At 34.1% G+C, this 19,139-nt stretch overlaps 3 protein-coding genes across 3 annotated transcripts in view; 1 reads left to right on the forward strand and 2 right to left on the reverse strand.

Annotated features, from left to right (window-relative positions):
• The window catches only part of LOC133332334 (chromatin assembly factor 1 p55 subunit), a 63,856-nt gene that overhangs the window by 15,189 nt on the left and 29,528 nt on the right, over positions 1 to 19,139 (reverse strand). The gene's annotated exons all lie outside the window — the stretch shown is intronic.
• On the forward strand, positions 2,722 to 3,284 carry LOC133332341 (uncharacterized). Its single transcript, XM_061540740.1, has 2 exons — positions 2,722 to 2,830; positions 2,908 to 3,284. The coding sequence occupies exons 1-2, from the start codon at positions 2,722 to 2,724 to the stop codon at positions 3,282 to 3,284; spliced, it is 486 nt and encodes a 161-aa protein (XP_061396724.1).
• LOC133332342 (acylpyruvase FAHD1, mitochondrial) lies at positions 3,356 to 3,911 on the reverse strand. The gene is made up of 2 exons (XM_061540741.1): positions 3,906 to 3,911; positions 3,356 to 3,844 (listed from the first exon to the last, which is right to left on the reverse strand). Exons 1-2 carry the CDS (start codon positions 3,909 to 3,911, stop codon positions 3,356 to 3,358), a joined length of 495 nt encoding a protein of 164 aa, XP_061396725.1.

The raw sequence follows: 19,139 nt of genomic DNA on the forward strand, positions 1-19,139 counted from the left end.
AATTTCTTTTATAATAGAAAGGTAAAAAAAATCTTCTTCTTCGCACAACAATAATATGGCGACTCATCACCAGCAACTTCACAGAAGACAATTGAAAGTACTCGGTACCCTGATACTCAATACCTAATTCGTACCAATGTTGAGTGAATTTTTTTTCTTTTTTTGCTATTTGACAATGGTGGGCGATGAGCAGTTTGTTGCCTTGGCTTTAATCTGATCTGTTTATTAGCAAATTGGCTTTGCAATTTTTGCATATGAATTGCTTAAAATTGACGCCATTGGTATATATTTTTTAAGAACTCTATTCGTTTTGAATGCAATTTGTTTCTTTTTCGTGAAATTCAATACGAACGAACGACCATCCGTCGTTTGGCGAAAAAATAACTAAAATGGTACCTATAGACTAGGGGAAACTAAGTCGACTTTTGACAAATCGATTTGTTTTGTATATCGATTTATAAGCGGTCTTCTTCTTTGGATTCATGGCCTATAAATATATATATTAATAGATCTTGTTTGGATTTTATAAATGCCTGTCCAATCCAGACAAATTCTTGGTTTGTTCCAAAACCTACAAGAATGTACCATTTTTTACTACGATAACATATTTTTCTTTATGATATCGAAGAAAATAGTAAAAATTAGTAGATTATTGCAGTACGGGAACAGGCCATCTATTTATTTTTGCTTTGCCTAAATTTTCATTGGACAACTTCTAACTAATTTTTTGATATGAGCTTTTTTTATTTTAAAGTTGTCCTCGGAATATTGTCGAGTGTACTCCGAAGGTTATTTGGCCGCTATATCACCATGAAACATTGGAAGGTTTTACAGGTTAAATTCTATTTTCTCCAGAAACTTGATTAAATCATGAGTTTTATCAAATCCATATTTGTTTATGAAATCCACCGTGGATACTGAATTTTGGTATAAGCTTTTTTCATTACATGTTTATCGACATGATAACCGATATTGATTATTTTTTTATTATTTAACGATTATTAAAGCTGTGTACACACTATCACTTTGAAATGACACTCCTTCCAAAGTTTTTTTTTTTTTTTGATAGTTTGCCACAAAAATATTTATTGTTGTTGGACAGCCAGTAATCGATAAAAGTACTGACAGTCCAAAATGATGGTGTGTACGGCATATACAAGCGGTGTACACACAATTGAAACCCACTGGGTTAACGAAATCCGGTTAAATGTAAACGTACTATTAAGCGGTGTACACACAAGCACTTTTGAATGACAATTGGTCTGTTCCCGTACTACAAGAATCTACTATTTTTTACTACGATAACACTTTTTTCCTTTATGTTATCGAAAAAAAATAGTAAAAACTCATAGATTCTTGCAGTACGGGAACATAATGAATCTTGCTAAATTTTTGCTTGTCATCAGCAACCAGAAAAATATTCGTGGTTGTTGGACAGTCGGTTCCATATTGTGGCTTGGTATGCCAAAGTCTGTTCGATAAATTTTACTATTTTCTTCGATATCATAAAGGAACATTTGTTATCGTAGTACAAAGAAGTAGATTCTTGCAGTTCGGGAACAGACCAAAAATGTGTGACTGCGTGTGTAATGTTTTGAAAAATATAAAAACATATATTCTAAAATCCATTACTTTACAGATGAATTCATGGCATAATTTCAGAAGGTAGTCTCATTTGAGAATTTGATGATGGCAACCCTTTTAAATTTGGAACGCATCTATCAATTTTAATTAATATGAAAAATAAATTCCATAAAATTTTATGTATGTTGATTGACATATTGTCAATTAATTAAACAAAATGTATTTTCTAAAGCTAAACATTGCTCTCAAGATTTAACCATTGTTGTTACATCTTATATTTATAAGTTTTAGAGGCAGGAAACATCAAAATTGTTATAAATATAAATTATTTAGCAATTTTGGCCATGAACACATGATATGCGTACATTTCGAATGAAGATATTTCCATTTCAATTTTGAAATCTGAATACTGTCAAAGACAAATTTATAAAAAAAAAATGGGAAACATATGACGTTTTAGAGGCAGGAAACTTCAAAATTATTATAAATATAAATTATTTAGCAATTTTGGCCATGAACACATGATATGCGTACATTTCGAATGAAGATATTTCAATTTCAATTTTGAAATCTGAATACTGTCAAAGACAAATTTATAAAAAAAATGGGAAACATATGACTGCATGAGACTACCTTGTATAATTATGCCCTGAGATTAATTTTACAACATTTCTAAAAGGAAATTTATGATTTGTGTATGAATCAATATCTAAATCATATATCCAAAACGATTTTGAAAAGAAAATCTGGCATTCCATTCACTTGTTGTGTTTTTAGTAAATTTTTAAATATATGTCAAATTAACAAAACGACTTCTTGCATTTGTTTTTATTTATTCTGACATTATTGCCCATAAGATAGAGGTGTATTTATTCTTTGTTGAAAAAAAGATACAATAACTTGTTTAATTGTACCATGATTTTAGCATGTAATTTACAATTGTCAAAAATTAGCTAACGCAATACGCCGAGCATTAGGCGGAGACATTACGCCCTATGGAAATCGCCGTTATTTCTGACAACGGCTCTGTTTTCTAATTGTCGTCTTATGACTTCTTGTTGATAATCGTGCATCGGTGCATTTGTTTCGTCTGTTTTTTTCTTTTCTTATCAAATAAAATCCTAAAAATATATAAATATGCCAAATAATATAAGCGATATCAATAATCTATTGGATTCTTTGTATTTGGAGCTCCTAAATTTAATTGAACAACACACAGAATGTCGCATAAATATTGAACGTACAAGTAAGATCAATGAAGAATACACACACACACACACAAATTTCTTATTGCATTATTTATAAAATGTTAATTTTCTACAGGTAATTCTGGACAATTGCTTTTAGCCAAAACCAGATATAATCAAGGTTCCAATGCAATAAGTACAGCACAAATCCCAACAGAAAACAGTGAAGACTTTAAAGCTCTATGCTATGTGGAAAAGGAGGATAGTACTGAAAACACAATTGCTGGCGAGAGAAAACATTTAATAAGACATAAAGTGGAAAAAAGTCAAGGATTTGTGGAACCATTACATTGGTTTGCAGCATTACCACCCATGACTTTACGCAATGCTGCTGAACATTTTAAGAAATCCGTTGAATTGGTTGTCGAAGCGGCAAATATACAAACGGAATTATTAGCTGTTATGGATAGAATAGATAGTTTAAAACAAATTAAGAAACAACTGGTGCATTGAAATACATTTACATTGTAAGGCCACAAAGTTGCTATTGTTTTATTCACTTTTATATCAACGCCACCGCGTTTCTATTCGTTTTTGCAGTTAAACTTCATTTTAATTATATTGCCAATACCACATTCAATCACATCGCCGTCTTTAACTGGTAACGAATTTTTGGGTGTTCCTGTTAGTATGATATCATTGGGCTCCAATGTCATATATTTGGAACAGAAAGAAATCAAATCGGCAACATTAAAAATCAGATCTGCAGTGTTGCCTTCTTGTACAAGTTTGTCGTTAACTTTCAGCCACAAATCCAAATTGTGGGGGTCGACAATTTCTTGAGGTTTCAGCAAACGTGATACTGGTGTGGAAGTGTCAAATCCCTTGCCCAATGACCATGGATGTCCATTTTTACGTGCTTCACCCAATTCACACTGAGCAGTCATATCTAAGGCCAAGCAGTAGCCACCAACGTATGACAAAGCTTCTTCGCGGGATACATTTTTGCATGGCTTTCCGATAACAACACCCAATTCAACTTCATGTGCCACTTTGGAGAACACTTTTGGTATCTACAATGAAATAAAAACAAAAATATTTGAATATTTTTGTTTTCATTTTGAAAATCATCACGTGCATACCACAATATCCTGGCCCTCTTGAATCAAAGATGTTGATGGTTTAAGAAATACAACGGGATCTTTTGGTACAGGAACATTTCTTTCACGCACAATGTCCCTATATAATAAGAAACAACATCAAATCAAAAATGGGATAGCTTTCAAAATGTATGTCATACTTACATATAATTCAGTGCCGCCCCCAAAATTTTCTTGCTGGTGGTAGCAAATGATTCCAGATCACAGCCTGTAGACATGGTTCTACGTACAAAATGTTGACCGGCAATTTTTGCAAAATTCACTGCAATACAAAAGGCTATTAATATGAGTTTTTACAAAATATATTATTTTTTAAATAAAATATACGTTTAATTACAATGAACAATAGGGCCTCTTCACTCCTCTAAGGGTCGTTTCAATGTGAAACATTGTCTGCGCGTGTTATCACTTAATAAACTACTCTAAAGCACACAGACAGACACAATACATGGAACAACTCTCACTTTTTCCTTAATGCTGGAATTCTCTCCGAATTGTTGTTTAGAAAATTATTAATGTTATCGTTGCTGTGACCCCCACTGCTGATCACTTATTTAACAAGATTTTGCGCGTTGGAACAAAGCAACAGGGATGGAGAGAGGGGTGGTTATGGGGTTGACGTGTTTATTTGTGTGGAGCTATGTTAAAATCAGCTGTTATAAAACTAAATTGCATTTAACAGCTGAGATAGCATCAACAATTAAATTGTGTTTTTTTTGTGTTTTAATATGAATTGTTTTGTTTAAGAAATTTTAATATAAATATAACTGTGTAAAAAAATAATTTTAATTTACTATTGTGTAAGGGTTTGTATGGGAGCAAACAACAGGCGGAAATTTAAACTGTTAACTATTTTGACATTTCATTACAAAGCTGCCTTCGTATATTAACGGCGTTGGCCATGGACAATAACAGCTGTTTTTTATTGCTTGCTCAGCTGTTTCCCATATTCCCCACATTTTGGGCTCGCAATTTTCTTGTTGCGACGGCGTTATTTCTCTACGAAACGCTTTGTAGTCTACTGCAATTTGCAATCTGCTGTCTAGTGACCCCACAATTTGAAATAAATAATATCGATAAAATTAAAACAATAAATAAATTTTCAATAAATTTCTCATGGTATAATTATTCAAGTTGGCTATGGCGTTTACAAAATCTGTGACTGTGTATGTGATGTTGTGAAATATATAGAAGAATCTACTAGATTTTACTATTTTCTTCGATATCATAAAGGAAAATTCGTTATCGTAGTAAAAAGTAGTAGATTCTTACAGTATGGGAACAAACCAAATGTGTACAAAATGTTCCTACTGCTTTTACATAAATCATACATGTCATATCGAACTTGACACGAGTATTTCGATACAATCAAATCAGCAGGGTATTGCAGTTTCCTTGTATAATTGTACCATGATGTTTTCTGAAGAATGCCAAGACACCTTCTCTGTTTAAATGAGACCACAATGGAGGCATTCTATAAGACTCTTATTTTCAAAAAGGAGTTTTCACTAAAATGCCTTCTGCCCTATATGATTACCTTAAAGGTGTCTTCGATTTTATGGATATCGTTATCGAGGTCTTCTCAATTTTCTTGTTGCCACGGCGTCTGTTTCTATTCGAAAAAGCTCTGTAGTTTACGTAGTTGTATTTAATAAGGTCTTTCTAGGTCTTGAACATATAAAATGACTCCTCCAAGCCTTTTTAGATAGAAGACCTTCTTTAGATTTTGTATATATTTGGATTGCTTAATTTATTCTATGGTTTCATTTCATTTATTTCATACAATGTAATATAAAAAAGCCAGCATGGCCAATGACTTATGCGAATTCGGTTGAAAATCGCGCTTAAGAACCTCAAAATACCGAAAATTTGGGGTGCCCTTATATGGGGGCTACCAGAAAAAGTGGGCCGATATTTATAATTTTTAGTAGAGATATTTGGTACGCAATATGAACGCAATGTACAAAATTGCAGCGAATTCGGTTGAAAAGCGCGCTCAAGAACCCCAAAATACCGAAATTGGGGGGTACCCTTATATGGGGGATATCCGAAAAAATTGACCTATATTTAAATTTTTTTGTGGAGAGATTTGGTACCTGCTAAGAACTCAAAATACTAAATTACAGCCAATTCGGTGAAAAATACGATAAAAACCCAAAAAAATACTGAAAATTAGGAGGTACCGTTATATGGGGGCTACAAGAAAAAGTGGACCTATATTTATAATTTTTTGTGGATACATTTACTACAAATTCGCTTGAAAAACGCGCTCAAGAACCCCAAAATACCGAAAATTGGGGGGTACCCTTATATGGGAGCTATGCCTAAACGTGGACCGATATATCCCATCTTCGAACTTGACCTGCCTGCAGACAAAAGACAACCCTATGCAAAATTTCAGCACCCTATCTCAATTCCTTCAGAAGATAGCGTGATTACAACAGACGGACGGACATGGAGATCGTCTTAGAATTTTACCCTGATCAAGAATATATATACTTTATAGGGTCGGAAATGAATATTTCGATGAGTTACAAACGGAATGACAAAATTAATATACCCTCCATACTATGGTGGAGGGTATAAAAAGTACTGGAACAGACCATTTGTTGGCGAAGGTTTGCGTACGACGTCGCTTGAGTCTTGGCAGAACGACGATTAACAAGCGAATTTTATGAAGGCTGGAGTCTTGGAGGCTTCCCACTGTTCTTTTGAATCTCTCTCTCTCTCTCTTTTATTATTTTTTTTTCGTTTTTCCATATATAGTTCCTTTGCTCCATATAGTTCCTTTGCTCTTTATAGTTCCTATGCTCCAAATAGTTCCTTTGCTCCATATAGTTCCTTTGCTCTTTATAGTTCCTTTGCTCCATACAGTTCCTTTGCTTCAAATAGTTCAAAAAAGGAACTGGATCAGAGAAAGGAATTATATTAATTAAAGAACTGGAACTAGTTCCGTTCGTTCCTTTCTCGGAATAGTTCCAATGAACTAGTTCGTTCCGGAACTACCCAACTCTAGATTTTATTTTTCTCTTTTTCTCTTGAATAAATATTATAAACATTTGAATTATTGAATAATTTATTATTTCTGAAATTGTTCGTTACGTAGCAATAATTAAAGAAATTGCAAACATGTAAGTGATTGATAAATAAAAATAATTTATAAATAAAAAGACAGTGGTTTGCAAAAAACCACAACATAGAAAAAGAAAACAAATCAATTGGGTGGCTGATGAAAAGTTGAAAAAAACCGAGACAAACATCCAGCCAAATAAAATAATATGTATTGGTGCGGGTAGTTGTGGGGATTCAATACTATTGGCTTTGGTGCCACTAGTGAAAGCTTAGTAGTTAATACACACATCTATTATTTTTTAATTAAGTAGTGCAAATTACAATTATTAACTATAATATACTATTATTATTAACTTTCATTCTTTTAGCTCCAACACGTGTGAGTGTGCCAACAAAATAGTAGTTTCTCATCTGTGTTGGTTGGTTTGGTTTTTTTTATTGATATTCATAAAATGTTTTCTGAATTTGTTAATTTGCGAAGACGACAACGTCGACGTCATAGCACCTCTATTGTCACGGAAGAGGCAAGTCGAGTATTTTATTTGCAATATTATTTCAATTTGGAATAATGATAATAATAACTTTAAGAATTTGACCACAAACTTTCTAAGCCTTGTGTATCAGTGAACTCTTCTACTGTGAAGGAGTCACATAGTAGCGAAAAGCATCTTCTTTTGCTATTAAATTTACGAAAATTAAAAATTTCAAGCTGTTTGGATTTTGTTGAACACAATTTATAGGTTATCCGTATTTAAAAACACACGTGTTAGTTAAGCGAACGCTTAACAACCGCCATTTTGTAAAAATCTATTTTTAAGCCCGTGGGCGTGTAGTACTCATTTAAAATTTTTTTTACGTCTTTCTTGTGAGCCGTCCGAGGACGAACTGGATTATTTCAATTTGGAATAATGATAATAACAACAACAACCCCTTTGAGCACTCTTATCTATCGCCCAAAAAAATACTAACAACTGTTCACAAATCACCCTTACGTCGCAGATTGTTGGTCATTTAAACAAACATACGTTTATTCCATACTAACAATAACAAGACATATCTTGTGTTTTTCGTCCGTCTTTAGAATCGGTTCCATAAATCCAATCATTGAGCCTGAAATTCGAGGGTATGCTACAAGACACTTCTATTCTTCAATTAAAACCAGGAAATTTTAGTATGACTTTAAATAATTTTATAAATTTTAAAAGTATTATGGAAAAATGGAAATTTCTACGCACATTATTTTTCAATGGGCTAATATCAGAATGTGCAATACTCCCATGTCAAATGCATTTGTCTTCTTTACAATTGCAATTTACAGTAGCCAATCCCAATCTCCACATCGTTTTCAATTGGTTGTGTCAAGCCAATCATTAGGAGGTCACTATTTAAACAAAATATGTAATATTTATTTGTTGTAAATCAATATTGACAAAAGGTGCTGTACACATGGAAATGTTTGGATTATGGGCTTTTGTTTGCATTGCAGTATGTACGTATGTACAATATTAGACGAGTTGATATTTATAATTTAACCATTGTTTTAAGATATATTTTCAAGTTAACGTTAAATGACAACTACAATTGATTCCCCATAGTTACAGGTTGGGTTAATGCACTAACGACTGTCTATTTTGGCAAGGAATGAGATCATCAGTACGATAGTTTTGGATTTTGCTGATAAACTGAATTCGTTTGATTTTGATACGGTCAGAAACCCAAAAAATATTAACGAAACGAACTTTAGCACACAATGCTATTTTGAAATCATGGATCTTATTCGAATTTATAGCTCCCCACCGGCAATCCGAATTTATAGTCATAGGTCTTCCGTTGAAAGAGTCAGTGGTGTTCATGGAATTTGCATGGGAGCTCTGCAATGTTTATTGGTTTTATTTGAGTTTATATACCCTACACCATAACTACAGTAATTTTCATCGGAGACTGAATGATCAGATCAAATTTCTATGTACATTCAGACATCCTCATCTACCTGTTTATGGGGATTCTTGGATTTGAATATTCGATATTTTATTTTTATTTAGTTTGATCATATTTCAATTTCATATTGATCATATTTCAATTGACAACTTTAAAATCTTAATGGACCAATAAGTTTCATCTTCGGATTTGACTTGGGCTTGATCGGTTATTCCATTTGCTGATATTGTATTTAAAAAATATTGGAAATGTTGAACCTTTGTGGGGGAGGTACAAGGAGGAGTGAACGAATGGGTCACATCTTCGGATAATAGGTTGTGCAAAGTTTGGTTCTGATCTTCCCCATATTCGAACTTAAACTAAGTTTGGAAGGAATTTTACGATGTGCAAAGTTTGGACCAAACCGGTTCCTCACTTCGAAATTTGTCGTCTGGCCGACTGTAGAGTTAAAAGTCTTCAAAATAATATATGTTCATTTGAAAGGCAGATAAAATTCGTCGTAATTTGAAATCGAAAATGGGGGGTCCCCTTAACCGTTTTATTATATAAATGTCAATACCCTCAGGAATACCAATACCTATTTTGAATGTATAGATCGCTGTGGAACCTCTTAATTAATTTACCATTCAAGACATTTTAAAGATCTAAGCTGTCTTTTCAAACCGAAGTGGATGTAATTTCAAATTTCAGTGAGACTGCTCTCTGTATCATGGTGGCGCTGAAAAGGTATCCACCTTCAACATTAGTTTATTTACTTTTTTATTGGGAGTGGCTTCAAATTTACCCATATATTTAACATGGCAAAAACTTGACCACAATGCCTAAAACTTGTTTAGACTCCCACAATCAGCACGCGCCCCCTCTTATCACATGACACTAAGTTTGTCTACTTTTATAATGGCTAATCTTTTGACTTTAAAGTTGTACACTAAATCTTATATATACATATTTGCCTTAACACACAAAATTCGCCTATTTCTTCCATCCAGTTTATTACCCCACCAAAAATTGACTCATGCTAATACATATGTATATTTCAAAGTGCAAAAATATACGAAAATACAACAATTCCTATAATATGAATCTGTTTTGTGTTATCTTATCACAGAATGATCATCTTGTTTTTTATAAAATTTTTTTTTACTAGTAACATCATATTTCTTTTTTCTCTTTTTCGAACAGTCACAATTGCTACACTCATTAGGCCAAACCGCTGTTTCTGCTAATTTTTTGGCGGACAGTAAAATGTTTAGCGGTTTTGGCAACACTCCATTCATTGATAACGAAGACGGCAACGACGACGACGCAGAATATACTCACAACACGCGATCCAATCTTCCGGCAATACAACGTCATCCCGGCAATTTTGATACGTATCCGCCAAAGCGTATCAGCCGCAACAGCAGTAGCATTAATAATAACCCGTCCTATACCAAACACCAGCAACAGCACCAATCCATCAATAGTTTAGAACCACCAACCACCAAGAATAATACAACAATGTCAATGCGTACGTCACCGTTACGTGTTACAAATACCGGACGAATCTATACGAAACGATTGTCGGCCAAAAGAAGTTACAGTGAAAGTTCGGCCGAAAAACAATTGCACAAATATACCACAAGTGATAGTAGTCAAGAGGAGGATGAAATAATGATGAATGCTGCGGATAAGAGAAAAATGACCCGACGTAGTATAAGTAATGGTCTACAACAATACAGTAGTAGTCATCATAAGTATAGGAGCAAACATATATCCGATCATTCGGGCGATAATATTGTGCTTGACGGCTGCACGTTGTTTGGGGATTTTTCAAAACAAGTCAGTGATTGGATTGATATAGGAATACGTGTTCTATTGGTTGTTGTTTTTAGGTAAGTTAATTCATTTAGAAAACAAAAGAAATTTGTTTTGATCAATTTTTTTATTTATATGCAAAATATCCGATCGAGATTAGGAGGGTTAACGTATGATAACAAGCGACTAAGGAGTGGAATGTTAAAACAAGGAATTTCAATGTGTTTGGAATACTTGAAGGTTAAACTATTTATGGAAACTTCTTCGACAACTGAACATAATTTTAGGAATTTGTGTTGGTCTTTCCAAAAATTAATACTTCATCATCACACCCTTAATCAATTCGGGGCTGTGGATCAAAATGGTCAGCTAAAACTAAATTCAATATTTTGTACCTTTACGATCCACAGGAAGATGAAGACCTCCAGCTCTTCCACAATAAGAATAATACCTACCTCTCCTATAGGAAGAAGGATACCAGCAGCTCTTCCATAGGAAGAAGAATAGCTGCAGCTCTTCCACAGCAAGAATAATACCACCAGCTCTTTCAAACGAAGAAGAATATCGGCAGCTCCTTCAAAATAAGAAGAATACCTGCAGCTCTTCCACAATAAGAATAATATCTACAGTTCTCCTATAGGAAGAAGAAGACCTCCAGCTCTCCTACAGGAAGAAAAATACCTCCAGCTTTTCTATAGGAAGAAAGTTACATGCAGCTCTCCTACAGGAAGAAGAATTCTTCCAGCTCTTCCATAGGAAGAGGAATAGCTGCAAAGACCTGCAGCTCTTCAACGGGAAGAAGAAGAAGAAGACCTGTAGCTCTCCTATAGAAAGAACATTTAGCTTCTGAATATAATTTTAGAGTATTGAAATACATGGTCCAGATGAATTTTTGATGCTCTTATAAAAATGTTTTCTAGATCGATGAACCTTTCTTTAGCCATGTCGAGACTGTGGGCCAGATCTAAAACAAAATTGACTTAATCTGACATTTTAAGTTCTCGGAGGCAATTTTCTGTCCTAGTTCATACCAGAGTCAGACATGTACTCTTTCGAATGGCGTTATAATTTTTGGAATCGGATGTTCCAATTATCGGAAAGTCTTCAAGTACTTATACACAAAGTTACAAGTCTTCGATGTAAAGCACGCCCATTTGCAATCGATTGAAAATCTCCTTAAATAGATTCCACCCCCATTTTTTGTATTTTAAGGTCTTAGCCGAATATAACATCAAATTATTTTTTATTTTTATTTTACAGTAAATTGGAAACCCAAACGGCATTTAAACGTGTCATACATCCCGAAGAAATGTGGATGTATAAAAATCCACGTACAATGGATTATGTTTCACCGTTGGCGCTGCTGCTGGCCGTTATAATTGGACCATTGGTAATAACATCGTTGCATCTGATGTTCACTAAAGATAAACGGGATTTTCGTGCCGCCTCATGGGCTTGGACATTAATATTGGGCCTAAATGGCTTGGCAACAAGTCTACTGAAAATTAGTGTCGGACGTCCAAGGCCGGATTTCTATTATCGCTGTTTTCCCGATGGTGTAATGCATTTGACTAGCAATGTCACCTCCAGCACCGATAACATGTTGGAGCTATTCAATTGCACAGGCAGTATTACAGCCATTAATGAGGGACGTAAAAGTTTTCCCAGTGGCCATTCGTCATGTAAGTTGGAATTTGTTGTGGTATTTTAATTTTTAGTAAAATATTTTTTTAAAATTTCATTACAGTTGCCTTTGCTGGTTTTGGTTTTATTACCTACTATGTGGGCGCCAAGCTACATGCTTTCAATTATCGTGGCCGTGGCCAAACCTGGCGCTTTTGCATTGCCATAGCTCCCCTGGTGTTGGCCACATTGGTGGCGGTTAGCCGCACCTGCGACTATCATCACCATTGGGAAGATGTAACAATTGGTGGTCTTATTGGTTTATTTGTTTCCTACTACATCTATCGACAATATTATCCATCCATTTTCTCACCAAATTGCCATCGTCCATATCCTCGAATAGTCCAACAACAACAGCAACAAAGCAAAAGAGAAATACCTGAAAGTGACAGAGTCACATCATCGTCATGTCGTCCCAGAAGACGTCAGATTTCGTACAAACGTGTACCCAGCGAAGAGCTAAGTGAGGCTAGTCTAATGTGTAAAGAGCAAATATTGGACAATGGGCAATTTGTCAATGGCAGTGACAAGAGGCCGCTAATCAATGACCCAAAGACAGATAATAAATGGTTTTAAGTAACCACAAAAAAGTAGAAAACAAAACAAAGTTAATTAAATAAAAAAAATATTTTATTAGTTATATACAAATATGTATATCATGATGTCGTGATACTGGCGACTGGAATATATTGAGCTGTGCTTTTCATTTTATGTATTTGTTTATCCTTTTTGTTTACAATGTTTTAAGTAGTATCATAAAGACATATTGTATTATTGTTTTAATTATTCATTATAAAAAAATGTGAACTATGAACGCTTAAAGTGAATGTAATTTTAGATAATTATATTTGTTTATTTTTAATAATATTCAATGATATAATTAATTATAGAATTTAAGTTATATAATAATAAAAATAGTTTAAGAAAATATAAAAATGTAAAAAGCCCACTATGCTGTAAAATAAATAAGTAGTTGTTGGAAGTCAGTGAGTTTGGGGAGAGTCTGGGAGGCAATGACCGATATCCTGTGATTCCAAGAATCAAAGTATCGAATTATATACGAGGGTTGTTCGGAAAGTTCTTAGCCTAGCACATAAAACTGTTAAATTTTGTTTCGATCTGGCAACTCATTCATATAGAAACAGGTGTCCAAAAACTACACATCCGCAATTTTTTACAATGGAAACATTAGAAATGCGTGCTTTCATTGTAAAAAATTGCAGATGCGACTTTTTTGAATACCTGTTTCAATATGAAGAAGTTGCCAGATCGAAAAAAATTTAACATGTGTTCATAACGGAGATGGACGTTTGATGGACGCGGATTTTTTCGCTTTACGTCGCTTTAAAGGGAAGAGCGAACAAATTCAATTCAATTTCTTTATTTTTCATGAATGGGAAGCTAGCCACAAAGCCATGATCGGTTCCAAAAACCACTATACATCTACTACTCCAAAATCTTAAACCTAACAATAGATTTATCTTAACATAAAATCTTAAAAAAACATAATTAAATAATTTAAATTTTAACATTAAATCACAGTAGGGTGTATAAAAAATAATTAAGTAAAATAAGCAAAACAATTAAATAAATCAGCTATGCAACATCAATATCAGGGCAAGTATACGAAAGAAAATACATCAAAATCATTCAAATTAGCATATTCAATCAAAGCTTTCTTATAACATTTAATGGAACCACTAAATGTCTTGAGACCCTGTGGTAAACCATTGAATACTCGAGCAATTCTTACATGAAAGGATTTCTCCAACAGAGGGGTCAAACGAGGAACATGAATTTGTGTATTTCTTACAGACCTACTAAATGAGAATAACGCATGACTCGATTAAACAAGAGCCTAAGTTTGCGCAGGACGTAGCCACAACTACCACTAACAATTTCAATACAATACAAAAAGTGTGGCATTATCAGCGCATGTACCACCTGAATTCTTATATCCCTAGGGAGAGCAACATCCAAACAATATAACTTGTTTCACAGTGAATTGATGCCCAGAATATCTCTTCTTCCGCCTTGCAAACTTGATTTCTTTTGAATAAAAGGGGGGGTATGAAATAAAAATCAATATTGTTTTTATAACCATAAATACATTTATTTTAATAAATTTCTATATATATATATAATAATTCAGTGTAGTACAAAAAATATTCTTGTATGTATATATAAATGAAAAAAGTAGGAGCAATATTTAGAGTAACATACCTTTTGTGCTTGTTTTATTAACCCTCTCGTTATACTTACAATTTATTATATAGACGGTGGAATTTTTCTTTCCTAAAATAGGACTCCTTTACTTTAATTAGAAAAAGGAGATGCGAAATTAGTAAAAATATTTTTTTTGTGTGGAAAATATGGCCGAAACAAATGTCTGGTTTTATGTAAACAGTTTGTGGCTAATATGACTTTCAATACAATTTCGATCAATAGCGGGGGCATCTGAGTTATTAATTTCGCGATTATCAGCAATTTTTGTAATTTCTTCGTCTTAGTAATTTAGCTTTAATAGATCGGGTTGCTTCAAATTATAATCATAATAAATATAATCAACATTTAACAACGTTCTTTAAACGTTATAAGTTTCAATAACGACTTAGAATTTTTATCATAAAAAGTGTATTTGAAAATCCACTATTAGCCATCACGTAGCCAACCACTGTAATTGATACATTTTGCCAGTCATTGTTTTCCATAGACCTGTGACTGGACCATGCTACTTTTTCGCCAAGTTGTTATAACAATTGCACGGCATCCAGTTTGTGTTTGGGTATTTCTCTTCCCTCCTTGCTGCAAAAAGATTCAATACAAATATCGAAATTACAAAGTTCTCTTAGTGGTGTGTGTTGAGTCTTTAGTTGAACCCACCTTAATTGACCGATGCAACTTGTTGTGTGACAAGCTGATCAGCACTATAGCCGGGTTGTCTCAGTAGGCGCATCCAAGAAGGTGCATTTGCCCTGAAATGGCGAAAATAATGTTTAATACCGTTTGCTTGAACACGCATACAAAAATGTAGTCTACTCTAACTAGTGCTCCCACTTTGGTTCTTATTTTGTTTTTGTTTCATTATAAATTTAAAATTTAATATCATTAATTGGGATTGAACTTATTTCTAATTTTGTTTTGTAAACCTAACCTTAATATTTAATTAAATAATTATATGTATGAAAAACATAACAAAAAATAATAAGAAAGAAAAACTAACAATATAATTTTTATGACAATAGTTCATCGTTGAAAAGTTGTAGGGGTGGACTTTGACTTGGCATATTACAATTACATATTATACAGAATTCATCTGTACAATCCTTACCCCGATTTATGTGCAAACAGCTTCCAGCAGATGTGGGTGCTAGGTACCCGACATCATCGTTCCAATTGAAATCGTTGTAGGTGGCTGTGAAATCTGGTGATGATTGGGTCTCCGACGAGGATGATGACGATGTAGTTGCATAGGGGTGTTCATCAAAAACATTGCATGTTTCTGAAGAACTAAGGGTTGCCTCACTTGATGTATCACAATTAATATTCCACAGGATATCATCCAATGTAGAGCGACAATCATTCATATCTAATTGAAAGTTGGAGAAATTAAAAAAATCGGACGATGAAAAGTCATGTAAATCATTCATGTTGCTCATGTTGCTGTCTGTACCCGTACCATTGTTATCAAGTTCCAAATCTGTTGCTGCTGAATCTCCATAGTTACAATTGCTGTTTTGATCTTGATAACCACCAGCAGTTTGCTTCGATAATTTCTTATTTTCCAATATTGAAAGTAAACTTGATATTTCTGCTTGATTGGCTATTATATTCTGGTAGTATTTTGTCCTCTGCTCCAATTGTTTCGATATGGACATTTGACGTTTTAATGCCTTTACCAAATTCCGATTGGCAATACGTGCCTCTTCTACTTCCCTCTCCAGTGACTCCAAGTAAATTTTTTTCTTGCGACGATTTTCTCTGGCCAATAGTGCATTCCTATTATACACCTTGGGATCTGGACGTCGCGTTGGCATTCTTTCTTCTCCATTGCGTTTTCTTGTTGCCGTAACCTTGCTTCTCTCATCAGAAGATACTGAAAATGGTGAAACTACTGCGTATTTTTCTAATCCATATGGCGAAAATTCATCCACGTCGTCAGAACATGATGAATAATCATTTTCGTGTCGTGCCAAGATACAGTTGCCATTAAAAGCTTCCATGTTGGTGGAGGTTTTTTTGTGTGAAATTAGGACAAACAGATGCAATAACAGTAGTAACTTCGTGAAATTTTCTGCAATTTCTTTTTATTACTTTACCTTTATTTAATTTTATAGTTTTTTAGCCTTTCTAAATCGCAAATATATCAATTATATCCAGAAAACTGCGAAAATGTGAAAAAATGCGTTGTGAAATATAAGCTCAATGACTCAGTGATGATAAACGTGATAAACGTTTATTGTAGAGTTGGGTAGTTCCGGAACGAACTAGTTCATTGGAACTATTCCGAGAAAGGAACGAACGGAACTAGTTCCAGTTCTTTAATTAATATAATTCCTTTCTCTGATCCAGTTCCTTTTTTGAACTATTTGAAGCAAAGGAACTGTATGGAGCAAAGGAACTATAAAGAGCAAAGGAACTATATGGAGCAAAGGAACTATATATGGAAAAACGAAAAAAAAAATAATAAAAGAGAGAAAGAGAGATTCAAAAGAACAGTGGGAAGCCTCCAAGACTCCAGCCTTCATAAAATTCGCTTGTTAATCGTCGTTCTGCCAAGACTCAAGCGACGTAGTACGCAAACCTTCGCCAACAAATGGTCTGTTCCAGCACTTTTTATACCCTCCACCATAGTATGGAGGGTATATTAATTTTGTCATTCCGTTTGTAACTCATCGAAATATTCATTTCCGACCCTATAAAGTATATATATTCTTGATCAGGGTAAAATTCTAAGACGATCTAACCATGTCCGTCCGTCTGTTGTAATCACGCTATCTTCTGAAGGAATTGAGATAGGGTGCTGAAATTTTGCATAGGGTTGTCTTTTGTCTGCAGGCAGGTCAAGTTCGAAGATGGGATATATCGGTCCACGTTTAGGCATAGCTCCCATATAAGGGTACCCCCCAATTTTCGGTATTTTGGGGTTCTTGAGCGCGTTTTTCAAGCGAATTTGTAGTAAATGTATCCACAAAAAATTATAAATATAGGTCCACTTTTTCTTGTAGCCCCCATATAACGGTACCTCCTAATTTTCAGTATTTTTTTTGGGTTTTTATCGTATTTTTCACCGAATTGGCTGTAATTTAGTATTTTGAGTTCTTAGCAGGTACCAAATCTCTCCACAAAAAAATTTAAATATAGGTCAATTTTTTCGGATATCCCCCATATAAGGGTACCCCCAATTTCGGTATTTTGGGGTTCTTGAGCGCGCTTTTCAACCGAATTCGCTGCAATTTTGTACATTGGGTTCATATTGCGTACCAAATATCTCTACTAAAAATTATAAATATCGGCCCACTTTTTCTGGTAGCCCCCATATATGGGCACCCCAAATTTTCGGTATTTTGAGGTTCTTAAGCGCGATTTTCAACCGAATTCGCTGAAATTTGGTACAGTGGGTTCATATTGGGTACCAAATATCTCTATTTAAAATTATAAATATCGGTCCACTTTTTCATTGTGGGGTGCGCCTCTGTTTGCTATTGAAAATAAGAAGAAGCATGCATATTTACGATCATTCACAATAGTCAAACCATATGTTTGTGAATAATGTCAAACAAAACACGACTGAGAGAAATGGAATAAATTATAAACAAAAGAAAAAATATGATGACAGGAGCCTTTCTTCCTGATTAAATGGATAAATTTCGTTCCTTTTTGATTTGACCTTTGATGAAGATTGGTTGTGTGGCCCTGATTGGAGTGAAGAAAATACATCTTTTTTAAATTTCAATTCGAACTTTTTTATTGTGGAATAGTGTTTTTGAATTTGAAAGACAACACAAAACAGCAATACAATACAAACAGAAACCAATTGAAGGTGCATGAAAATATTAAACATTTGAAAATTAATTTTGCTTAAAATAAAATTAAAAGGAAATATCAGGAGCCACAGCATCGCACATCCAATCCAACGAGGGAGAATCAGCACTTTATGGCATGACCAGTCCGGCATGCCCAGGTATCTTGCCAAAGCGACTACATACTTTGAACGCCGGACGGACAGACGGACGACCAGCTTCGAATTTGATATATTCCAAAACTGATCTTGCTATAAAAAAAATGAACAAAGTTAAAGGGTGAACAAGTGCATTTTCTTTATATCAATTGTGGTCACCTGTTGTTTTTTATTGTTCTAATTCGGGGTTGAGCTCAGGCCAGGATTAGGGACCACCAACATAGACAGCCTTTGAAGTGTAAAGGCAGACACGCCTTGGTTGCCTCTTTCTGTATATTTGAAACACAAAAAAAAAAGAAATTAGAAAATATAAAAATACTGGAATGTATTAAAAAAGGCTACTATATACTTACGAACATACCATACGCGAGCTTTGGGGAAGATTACCCTGAAAATAGTGGAGAAAAAAAATGGTAATTAATGATATAATTTTCTGTAAATAGCTTGAAATGTATTTGGTGTGAAGAATATTTTAGGCGGGTGGTAAAGATGGGATAAAATATGGTAAGTCAAGGGTCAGATCTGGGACGTCCAGTA

This window comes from Musca vetustissima, unplaced genomic scaffold (assembly GCF_032173495.1).
Source record: "Musca vetustissima isolate MV318-11 ecotype Yass unplaced genomic scaffold, APGP_CSIRO_Mvet_v1 utg4395, whole genome shotgun sequence".
NCBI classification, from domain to species: Eukaryota; Metazoa; Arthropoda; class Insecta; order Diptera; family Muscidae; genus Musca; species Musca vetustissima.